This window comes from Eretmochelys imbricata, chromosome 7 (genome assembly GCF_965152235.1).
Source record: "Eretmochelys imbricata isolate rEreImb1 chromosome 7, rEreImb1.hap1, whole genome shotgun sequence".
Lineage (NCBI taxonomy): Eukaryota > Metazoa > Chordata > Testudines > Cheloniidae > Eretmochelys > Eretmochelys imbricata.
In genome coordinates, this window is record NC_135578.1 from 85,981,029 (window position 1) to 85,992,729 (window position 11,701).

An 11,701-nucleotide genomic window follows, 5' to 3' on the forward strand; every position below is an offset into this window, starting at 1 on the left:
CCATTGTGGGAATACATGTCCATCATTTTGCTTAAATGATTGGTTTTCTGTCAGATGCTAAAATCATGTAGTATTACTTCATGTTAGGCAATCCAACATCAGGTGTTTGAACAGATAGTCAATTTCATTATTACTGTTCTATTTTAGACATCTATAAAAACACTTGCAAAAACATGGGGTTGAAAAAACGAGTACTGCAGTTTTGCAAAAAACTTTTATTAAAGCTAGGTTTTCAAAAATATCTTTAATAAAACCACAAATATTTGAAAAACTCTTGCCCTGCTTATCAGAAGTGCAAAGACCATAAGAAGAGCAACAGGGTATTACAGAAGAAACTGGTAAGCATGAAAAGAACTAGAAAATAAGATATTCAGGTAACAGGCCACACAGACCAACATTTTAAAGACAATCCTGTTAAGTTACATTGTTTTGCCACCAGCAATCTCACCATATGGGTTTTGATGTGCTTCCACAATTCAAATTTTGAAAGACATAGATCCAAATAGTAAATTTACAACCCTTATCTGGGGCACAATGGTAATCCAATAACCTATTTAATCCTAACTAAAATTTAGGAGGAGAAGATTTAAAATAGTGTCACCAAAAAGTTCATTTTCATCTCACTTGCTATCATATCTTCCCAGCCACAATGCACTGATGCGCATGTGCTCTACACTGGAAGTCAGGAAGGTTGCAGAGATTCACTGGAACTTAGGTGTTCATTTGTGGATTGACAAAGGCTAGAAAGTCAATAGATAATTATTTCTTTGCCTTCTTGGGTGCTGTTTTCTTTCTTCCTTTTTTGGAATTGTTTCCATACTTTGCTTCCATCTGAGCCAGAAAGTCATCTATTTCTTTTTTTCTATCTTTATTTCTGCTCTATAAAATGAATGAGAAATCTGTTTACCAAAAAGTCATTGAGATCCAACTTCATTAGAATACTCTGTATAGTTAAATAAGATGTTGAGAATATGGAAGATGTATTACAATTATGTAAAAAGAACAGGAGTACTTGTGACACCTTAGAGACTAACAAATTTATTAGACCATAAGCTTTCGTGGGCTACAGCCCACTTCAACGGATTCATAGAATGGAACATATAGTAAGATATATATATATATACACATACAGATAAGCTGGAAGTTACCATACAAACTGTGAGAGGCTAATTAGTTAAGATGAGCTATTATCAGCAGGAGAAAAAAACTTCTGTAGTGATGATCAAGATGGCCCATTTAGACAGTTGACAAGAAAGTGTAAGGATACTTAACTTAAGGAAATAGATTCAATATGTGTAATGATTAGTAATGTAATTAGTCTCTAAGGTGCCACAAGTACTCCTGTTCTTTTTGCGGATACAGACTAATATGGCTGCTACTCTGAAACCTATAATTATGTAAAAATCTGTGGTCCACCTTAATCTAATATCTAAAAATAAATGTTAAGCAAGGCTACAAAAGGGCAACAAAAATATTAACTGATTGACAATAAGCACGGGTTCCTAGAAGGATGTAACAGACCAGAACTATATTCTGGAAAGGAAAAATGATCTAGGGATCTAATTTGTTTATACAAATACAGCATAAGAGATTCCCTTGCCATTAACTAAAATAGGTACAATTCAAAAATATAACGTAAACAGCAGCACATTTCCTCCTCCACCCCTACAAACATATCAGCAAGCATAATTCAAATCAGCATCTTCACATCCCCTTCCAAAGCAAACCATCCCTCCCATAGCCACCTCAGTGTTCGCTAAATGCCTATTCAGATGGGCCTTGCTGCATACAGGGAAGATCAGCAGATTCAGGCTATTTCAGATCAAGGCAGGGAGAACAGATGCAGTGAATTCCAAAGTCAAGGGTTCTTCATGCAACACCCTTTGTCAGAAGCGCGCTCACATATACAGAGGGAGCTCAAAGTCGAACTCAGGCACCTCCATCAGCCTCAACAGCGACAGTATGGCACGGGGAGTAACGCAATTCCTCAAACAGAAAAATCTCAGGTCAGTTACAGCTTGCTTTTCAAAGGGGCTGAGCATGCAGTTCTCATTGGACTTCAATGGACTAGTGGGTGCTCAGCACTTCTGAGAAGCAGGCCACTGAACTTTATAGGTAAAAATCAATACCTTAAACTCCACCTGGAAAACATTAAGCAGCCACTAAAGCTCTTGGGAGTACAGATATCATGTGTTCACAGCAAGACCCTTCACTTAACTATCAAGTTACTACATTCTTCATAGCTTCAGATTTTAAATAAATTTAAGGTGTAACCTCATGTAGACTGCACTGTAGCTGTCCTACCTACAGGAGACAGAAGCACAGATCATAGCAGCATGGTCCACCTCAGAAAAAAAAAAAAAAAGAATGCAAGCTCCTGGCCAGACACAGATAGTAAAAAGCCAACTTGGTTGTAGATGCTCTTTTGTCCTTTAAAAACAGCTGAGAATTTAACTACATCCCTCAAGATATGACCTGTGAGGATGTCTGGCCTTCATTTGTAATCGGAGGAAATTATAAAATCTCTGCTAACTACAAGTTGCATCTTTCAAACTTCATAATCGCTAATATTCTCAGGGTTCAAACTTAGCTTTCTTGCCCTTACTCAGAGCCCAAATTTGCCTACTTGACAACATGCTCTGGGATGGACAAGCTACCTATATAAAGGTAGGTGTTATCAACATGAGAACACTTCGACACATCTCACTAGCGAGTGGCCTCACATGCACATTGAATAAGGGATGACAGACTTAGTTCCTTATGGTACCCAACAGGATAGAGACCTCAGGGCAGACTACCACCACATGACCTGTGAAATCTTTCAGGGAGTAAAGAACGAAGCCAATGAAGAACATTCCTGTCTACACCCATCAGGGACTGCAAACACATCAATGGCTCCTTTACTGTAGTATCTATTTAGTATAGCAATTTCTAGGTTCCTAATCTAAACTTTCATGGTTTATTTGGGACCAGAATAAGTATAACTACAGTGAACCAGGTTATCTTAGTGTACGTGAATTTATTAAATAAAATTTTGCATCATATTCAGTGTTAATCAGAGCCTTCTGAAGACTAAATGAAAGGCATAAAATTCAACACTAGGACTCATTCTAATCTCCAGTAGATTTTTTTTTTCCAATATGCAATAATCTGTAAGCATATTAGCCTATTGGCATTTGGGCACCAAAAGGTAACAACTATCTGAAGTCAAAGACATAAAAATGCCTTCTCTACAGAGATCCTCAAATCTTACTTGAATTAGTGCTTTCAAGTCATCTTCCCCATCACCAAGACCGAGTTCCTCCCTGGTCTTTTCTGCCTCTTTAGCTTCTTCTTGAGCCTGAAATAGTAACTAGCTGCTTAGACGAAAACAAACAGCAGGTTATTTGATCAAAGTTTTATTACAACAGTCATTGAATAATTCCTTTTGTGTCTAACTACAAACCAGAGGAGCAAAGTAGCAAAAAACTCTAGTGGAAAAAGATATTTGTTCAAAGTTGTTTGGCCTTAAAGTGTTGTCTGCATTAAACAAATGTCCAATACTGGTTCTGCTATTAGGAAATCCTACCATGTTTTTGCTTCTTCACATCTGAATTTTAACAACTTTTATCATTCAACTATCAATAAAATTGATGCATGAACTGTCTGGTATAAAGAATAAATATATAGTAGGATTCCAGAAGTCAGTTTTTGGCCTAACATTGTCCTGTTAGATTTGGGTCAGTCAAGAGACACTGATCTGCTCCAATTTTTGAACTTTGATAAGCTGTTAGCAAAGTGGGTGTAGTATTCAAACAGATGAAATGTAAATAGAAAGTAATATACAAGTGCCTATTATTGCACTGAAACCCTTAGCAGCAAACAGACTGCAATTAAATGACATGATATTTGAAAAACTAAGGCTGTATCTACACTACAGACCTTACAGCGGCACAGCTGCACTGCACCACTGTAAGGTCGCCTGTGTAGCCACTCTACGCTGGTGGTAGAGAGCTCTCCTGCCAGCATAATTAAACCACCCCCCAATGACTGGCAATAGTTATGTCAGCAAGAGAACATCTCCTGCCAACACAGTGCTGTCCACACTGGCGCTTTTGTTGATGAAACTTATGTCAATCAGGGGTTGGTTTTTTTCCACACCTCTGAGTGACAAAAGTTTTGCAAACAAAAGTGCTAGTGTAGACAAAGCCTTAGTTACTGTTGAAAAGACAAAATAGAAAGTTTCTAGACTCAGATTCAAACTTTAAGTCCAGCAATTCATGATGGTGTCTCAGTTCTGTCTTTATAAAACTCATCCTATGTTTTTCCAATGGGCAGAGAATTTGTAAGTAAAGTGAGGCACAGTTTACATGGATTTGAAAAGAATACTTCCTGCCAAGTGTAAATATTGAATAATTTTCCCCTTTGACCTCTTGCATGTGCAGTAACATACCCTCCTTTTCCTTGCATTCATTTTTTGCTTAGACTCTTTTACAAAGACTTTGTAGGATGGAACTTCTCCAGAGTCAATGGCTTGTTGTATAATCTTCCTTATTCTTGGCTCATCTGTATAATCAACACACAGCACAGATTCCATAATTTTGTCTATGTCTCCCTTGAAATCTTTATATGCTGCTTTAACGTCAGCCAGCTCTTCTTCTGAACCTTTGTACTTCTTTTCAAAGTCTTCAATATCTTTTATGGTGATCTGAAATTTTAAAAATTAAGTAAAACATCATGAATTACAAGATTTATTTACCACAGAAGGCAAATTCTCAAAGTCCGATTAGAAAAGAAATTTAGAGACACGTTCAAGTTTTCCAGCCCAAAATTTGATGTTAAAATTATTCTAAAAAGGGAAATGAAAGTTATTCGCCAGTAATGGGAGTTCTTTAGGAAGGACTCTACCCATTCAAACTCATGGGACAATTTGAAAAGCAGTGCTATCATCTGAAGAAAGTGGGATGTGGAGTTCTGATTAAACAGGGACTGAAATACTGCTCTAATAAACTGAGCATCCTATTGGGATGCTAGGTGTAAAGCATCTTGTTTTGTAAACATATAAATAAAAGGTCCACGTAGCAGCTTTGCAAATTTCTACAATAGGAATACGCTTAAGGCACATAAAGGAGGCCCTCATTACTCTTGTGGAATGCGATCGGCACTGAAGTGCTGCAGCTCTGCTGCTGTAATGTTTTAAGTGTAGACATACCCTAAGGCACTGAGGCTTGGTCTACACTACAGACTTAGGTCCATGTAAGGCAGCTGACATCGACCTAATTATGTCTGTATCTACAATAGAATGCTGCTTCCACTGAAGTAAGTGGCCTGCTACACCGACATAACAACTGCATCTCCACGAGGTTAGGGCAACACAGTGTCCGTGTAGACCTGAGGGCCACATCAGGGAATAGAAATTGTATGCTCACAAAACTGAGGTTGGGGTGAGGGAGGGAGGGCTCTGGTTGGGGGTGCAGGCTCTGGGGTGGGGCTGAGGAGTTTGGGATTAGGAGGATGCTCTGGGCTGGGACCGAGGGGTTTGGAGGGGGATCAGGGCTGGGGTCCGGGAAGAGGTGCAGGTTCCGACTGTGGGTGCGGGCTCTGGGGTGGGGCCGAGGATGAGAGGTTTGGGGTGCAGGAAGGTGCTCCGTGCTGGAATCGAGGGGTTTGAAGAGTGGGAGGGGGATCAGGGCTGGGGCAGGGGCGTGGGGAAAGCCTCAGGGGTGCAGGCTCCAAGCGGTGCTTACCTCAAGTGGCTCCCAGAAGCAGTGGCATGTCCTTTCTCCAGCTCCTAGGCATGGAGCTGACCCTGACCCTCGGAGCGGGGCCATGCCATGGCTTCTGGGAGTCATGTGGTGTGGCCCCCGTCCTGGCTGGCGCACCGAAGTGGGACTGAGCCACGTGGTGTGGCCCCCGACTCAGTGCCCCAGCAGAAGCTCGCGGGCTGGCTTAAAATGGCTCGCAGGCCACATCCGGCCCGCAGGCTGTAGTTTGTCCACCCCGGCATAGACACTGCATTACTTACATCAGCTGTTGGCTGAGATTCTTGTCAGTTTCACGGCTGCCTGGACTCAGAGCAGCAGTGCTGGGGCTCACATCTGGAGCCCTGAAACTGACAAAAATGACAATTGCATTGCTGGTAGGCTCCATACTGTGAAACTGAGCCCAACCTGGGCCCACACCTTCCCTCCTGCCCCAAGCTGTCAGCCAGCCACTGGGCTCACAACGGGAGCCCCCACCTTCCACCCCGGGAAACAGCCTGAGCTGTAAGCCCAGCCTGGTTATTCTTACCAATACATAGTTTATTTTAGTCTGACCTCCTGCACATTGCAGGCCACAGAACCTCACCCACCAATCCTGTAATAGATCCACAACTTCTGGCTGAGTTACTGAATTCCTCAAATCATGGTTTAAAGACAAAGTTACAAAGAATTCACCGTTTACACTAGTTTAAACCTGCAAGTGACCCATGTCCCAAGCTGCAAAGGAAGGTGATAACCCCCAAGGTCTCTGCCAATCTGACCTGGTGTAAAACTCCTTCCTGACCCCAAATATGGGTTTCAGTTAGACCCTGAGCACGTGGGCAAGACGCACCAGGCAGATACCTGGGAAAGAATTATCTGCAGTAACTCAGACACCTCCCCATCTAGCATCCCATCTCTGGCCAATGGGTATTTTTGCTACTGGCAGTCGCCAATGGGCCACATGCCACTGTAGGCTGTCCCATCATACCATCCACTCCATAAACTTATCAAACTGAGTCTTGAAGCCAGTTAGATTTTTTGCCCGCACTGCTCCCCTTAAAATCAACTACACATTCAAGTTGAAGAGAACGAATAAAGAGCATCAGCCTCCAGGCTATCTCCAGAAGGAATTTAACTACAACTGACTTTTGCATCACCAGCATCTCATGATAAAAGCCCATTGAAATAACTAGTATTATCAAGGATGCCTGAGAGAAGACTGTGTTTGCCCTCTCCTTTGACACCACTGTAGTTTTAGATTGATCAGATTTGGGGCAAAGCACACGGTAAGCTCATTGCAGTAAGCCACTGTTGTCTGAGCCTTGGTGAAGGCAATCTAGTGAGCCTATGTAAAGCCAACGGAAAGTTTTCTGCCCACTATCTTCTTCTAAGTCTCTTCTAGAGCCCTAACCATCACTTTGCTCTTGTTTTACACCTGAAGCATTTTACTGAGGTAGATGAACATATACCCAAGTGATCAGTGACATGTTTTAATTCAGCTAGAGCAGGGTGGATTTGATTTAAATCACTAGTCAGGAAGGCTCGATTTAATCATGGATTTCTACATAAAAGTGCATTCTTGTTGGCTGTTAACCTTAATACATATTCTTCACAACTCAGAGATAGATGTAGGTTTCATTTTTATAAGGTACACACTACACATTTTTAAAGTGATTTATTTTGAAGACTTTTCAGATTAGTTTTACAGCTATATCAGAAAATGAATGACTGTTTGGTTATTTCATTTATCAAAGGTGATTGAAGCAGATATTTATGAAGTCATTGGGAGGTGAACTATCTCCAATTCAACAGGTTAGTCACTAATATTTGGAGGGTTTTCTTGCCATGCTGTATTAGGAGGAAATCACCACCAGACAGACATTTAAATTGTTTTAACAACAACATTCTGTATTCTGGATTTTTTTCTTCAACTGCAAATATATAACATTTTAACAAAACAAACAAACATATGAATTTTTGAATTTAGTTCTTTTAAATCAGGTTTGTTTTTGTTAAAATTGTTTTCAACTAAAATAGTTAAATATTTATTAAAAAAATTAAATCGACTATGTCAGCCAGGTCAACACGAGAAACTTAAAATATTGGCTTCTGCAGCTAACTCAGTCATCTTCACCTTCATTTTCCTGTTTGTTCATAATCTGGAAAAGAAAAAACAAGCTTTCCTACTTTTTCAGGTCCCAAACGATTTCTCAATTTGGAATGAATTAGTCCAAAGGAAGAAAATATTCTTTCTACACCAGCAGAAGAAGCCACTGCTGTTGAAAGTGAGATTATCACTTCAACGGTCTCTGAATCCAAGTGCTTAAGTGACTTCCACCAGTTCACTGGTGTGACTTTCTTTAAAACATCATCATCAAACATATATTTCTTGAATGGTTCACCCTTAGCTCTGAAGTTTATTATAGTTGGCATTATGGAGGGATGATTGCTGGATGTCCATGTCATAGCCACCTCCTCTTCTTCAGCCGTTAAGGTTTGACCCTGGTACCGAGTATTGAGAATATTTGCAAGAAAGTGAGCTGGAGATAGTACTTGTCCCATTCTTTTTTTTAATGCTTGTAATTTAACTCTGTCATTGCATATTTCTCTTTTTAAGATCTCACTCAGTTCCTTCCAAATTTCAACAGCATCAGCAATAAAACAGCTATTTCCCTGCATTTTGTTCAAAACTACAGAAATAGGCTTCAGAATACTCAGCATGTCTTCAACATTTCTCTTAAGCCCAATGTTGAGAACTTTGGCTGTAAAATGCCATCTATTTTTTCACTATTTTGTTCACAAACTGTCATCAGATTAGGCCAGTTCTTGATATAGTGCTCAAAACAGTCCACTACTGAGTTCCACCGCACGTCTTGTGGGAGAGTTAGCTTGGTTCCTCCCGCTTTTTTCAGAGCAGCTACTGCAAAGTGGTCGTTACAGAAGTATTCTGCAATTTCAAAAACATTAGCCTTTCTTTCTGGAACACTGAAGTCTTTGGCTAGGAGGTGCATCAAATGAGCACTGCAACCGTATGTTATTAGCTTCCGAATCTCTTCACTCTCTTCTAAATTTCTTCTCATCTTGGATACATTGGCAACATTGTCTGTGACCAAGCTGCATACTAGACATTTGAATTTTTTTTCAGTTTATTATAGATTTTACTGCTACTTCTTGTAAGTATTCTGCTGTTTGTGCATTTCCTGATGTATCAATTGTTTCTGTAAGGAAGACATTCCCTTCTTCTGTTGTCACACAAGCACATACAACAGGATCATTGTGGACATTGCTCCACCCATCAAGACTCAGGTTAACAATTTCACCCTCTAGACCTGTTGCACACTGCTCAATTTCTCTTTCATACACTTTATCCAGCAATTTGCCTGTGACATCTGCTCTGTTGGGTGGACTGTATCTTGGTCTTAATGACTGCACCATGTTAATGAAGTGTGGGTTCTCAATCATACAGAAAGGAGAGTTTGTTGCATAAACAAACCAGGCAATTTTTTCATCAATTAGCTCTTTTTGTATTCTGCTGGTTTTTATCACAAATTTATCTATGGTTGTTTCTGGACGATGGAGGTTTTTTTTTCCTTTTTTACTACAGGTGATATACTGCAGCTATGTGACATACATGATGGAACTGAAACAATATCATTGGCAGATAACTGAAACTATAGAAAATGATGGTGATCTTGAAGGTGGATAGTCTTCAGAATCCTGTATGTTGAGGGTGGATTCTCCTAAACAAAATAAGTCAATGCAGTTATTTATTATTCCATACTGATCACTTAATATTACTCATTGCATTCACTGACACCAAGCACTACTTTAAAGGTGAAATTGTAAAAGGAAGATCTGCCTATTTCAACTATTTATTTTTTATCACAACTGCATCTAAAATGATAGTACCCTCTCAACTAACAACTATATTTTTTTGCTCTAACATGAGAATTCAAGAATAGCCCGGAAGGAAGACAGGCAGCCCTTAAGAAAGGAGTATGAAATAAAAAAGTTTACCAACCTGAAGATCCTGAATGTTCAGACATGTCCCTTTCATCATCTTCAGCACAGCCTCCTCCTGAGAAGGAACACTTCTCATGATGTTGTTTCATTCAGTCAACCAGGCTTTGCATTTGTTTGTTGCACTGTTTGCATTTTGCACATATGCCTGTCTTACCCACAGGTAGAGGAACGTCATTAAAATATTCCCAAACTGTGTCTCTTTTATGGCCTGCTGCCGTTATAGGTTTTCCCTTCTAGTGAGAGAATGGTAGAGCAATAGAATTAGCAACTGCCCAGCGCTTTACAACACTAGGGCAGATACGGTGGGTAGCTAGAAGGAAAACAAGTTCCCCTTAACCAGGGCTGCAGCACTTTTTGAGCATGCACCAGCTGCAGAGACCATTATCTAGCAATTCCCGACACATCCTCCCTCCTAGGAGCACTAGATCTGGGACTCCCCCAGTAGCAGTGCTGAGAATTCCCCTGGCTCACTCCGACAGCCCCTACCTTCTTGAAGAGCAGTCTCCAGTATTCCTCCCAGTTGCGGTCCCGGCTCAGTGCGTCTGACTCCTCATCTACAATCCCCTGCTCGTCGTACAGCGCCCGCTGGTCCTGGTCGCTCAGTACCGCGTACACCTTGCCTAGGAGCTGAGGAAACAACCGTCACCCTCCGCAACAAGTCGCTCCAAGCAGCAGCGCGCTCCCCTTCTCGCGGCTCAGTCTCCCCCTCCCACTCGGCAGCCAACAGAAGCAGCCTTTGCTGCGGGGGATTCAGGACGCCGCTCACAAGCCGCTGCCACCCTGCGGCGCCCCAGGCGCTGCGCCCGCCGAGCTCCGGCTGCGCCGCAGCTCACCTGGAAGCGTCGGGTCGCCTCCTCCTTGCGGTCCGGGGCCGCGCGGTCCGGATGGACCCGCAGCGAGACCCTGTGGTAGCCGCGGCGGATCTCGTCCCCCGCGGCCTCCCGTCTGACGCCCAGCACTTGATAGAGGTCGGCAGCGCCGAACGCCGCCTCGCACTGCTCCAGCAGCCCCATCCCGCCGCTGGCGCCTCCTTCGCGGGCCGAGTTTAGCGCGCGCGCTACGTCTGCGACCCGCGCTGCTTTACGGCCAGGTCTGGAACTGCCGCAAAGACGCGCAGTTGAGGCAGGCAGAGCAACTAAATCCCGCAGCCTTTAGCTGTTGCGGCTACGGCCCCGTCCGCAGGAGGTTTCGCGTTGGAACGGCGGGCTGGCCGCTCGCAGGGACTGGCCGTCCCTGGGACTTCCCCGTAGGAAGCGGGACTGGCCGCTGCCCACGTGTCCCTGCCCTGTGCCTCCTCCCGAGACTCAGCGTGGCGTTGCGGGCCGCAGCACCGGGCCGGTGTGATCCCACATTGGGGCCGCGCTTCCGCTGCCTGACGCACTTTTGTCTCGCGGCTGTTACTGAGCATGCTCGGTCCCATCTGCGGAAGCCAGGCCTCAGACCTAATGACAGCGTCTTCCCCGCTGCTCTGGGGCCGGGGGCTAAAGTGGGGGAGCGATGCGCAGACTCTGTCCAGGGGGAAAGTGATTGCGCACCGGGAGTTAAACAGCTGGAGGCAGGAGCGTAACCACAGGGTGGGCGCTATAGGCTCACAACACCGCGATAAATTGACAACCCCAAGAATTAAAAAAATCTTGAGTTGTGGACCACGTTTGGAAATAAAAAAGAAAATAGTCTGTGTTTTTAATTTGCGTTTTTGTTTCTAAAAGGTAACTTCTCTAGAGGCCTGGAGTGTTGCTGCTGACTTCAGCAAGGGGAGGAGAAGGCTCCAAGAGACACCAATCAGTTCTTGGCAAAACCCACATTTATCAGAAAGCACTGTTTTGTAACAGCTGATAACTTTTTAAAAGTGTATATTGCTTCCCTTGGAAACTACCCCAAAACTGAATGACAAAATGGTGTTTTGCAGATTTGTGAAGTAATGGCATAAAACTCAAGGGAAAATACTTTGTACA

The 11,701-nt window shown here is 42.8% G+C and overlaps 1 protein-coding gene across 4 annotated transcripts; it reads right to left on the minus strand.

Moving 5' to 3' along the window:
- Nucleotides 1–195: 195 nt before the first annotated feature.
- DNAJC9 (DnaJ heat shock protein family (Hsp40) member C9) lies at nt 196–11,697 on the minus strand. Of its 4 annotated transcripts, none has more exons than XR_013346668.1 (6): nt 10,580–11,697; nt 10,233–10,373; nt 4,433–4,687; nt 3,254–3,340; nt 1,746–1,986; nt 748–879 (listed from the first exon to the last, which is right to left on the minus strand). XR_013346668.1 is itself a non-coding variant. In XM_077822145.1 (5 exons), the coding sequence occupies exons 1-5, from the start codon at nt 10,757–10,759 to the stop codon at nt 760–762; spliced, it is 783 nt and encodes a 260-aa protein (XP_077678271.1). In that variant the 5' UTR covers nt 10,760–11,697; the 3' UTR covers nt 196–759. The 4 variants fall into 4 exon arrangements, 2 of the variants coding, with proteins under 2 accessions (XP_077678271.1, XP_077678272.1); XR_013346669.1 differs by having other exon boundaries at nt 775–879; nt 1,791–1,986; XM_077822145.1 differs by lacking the exon at nt 1,746–1,986 and having other exon boundaries at nt 196–879.
- Between the last annotated feature and the right edge of the window lie 4 nt (nt 11,698–11,701).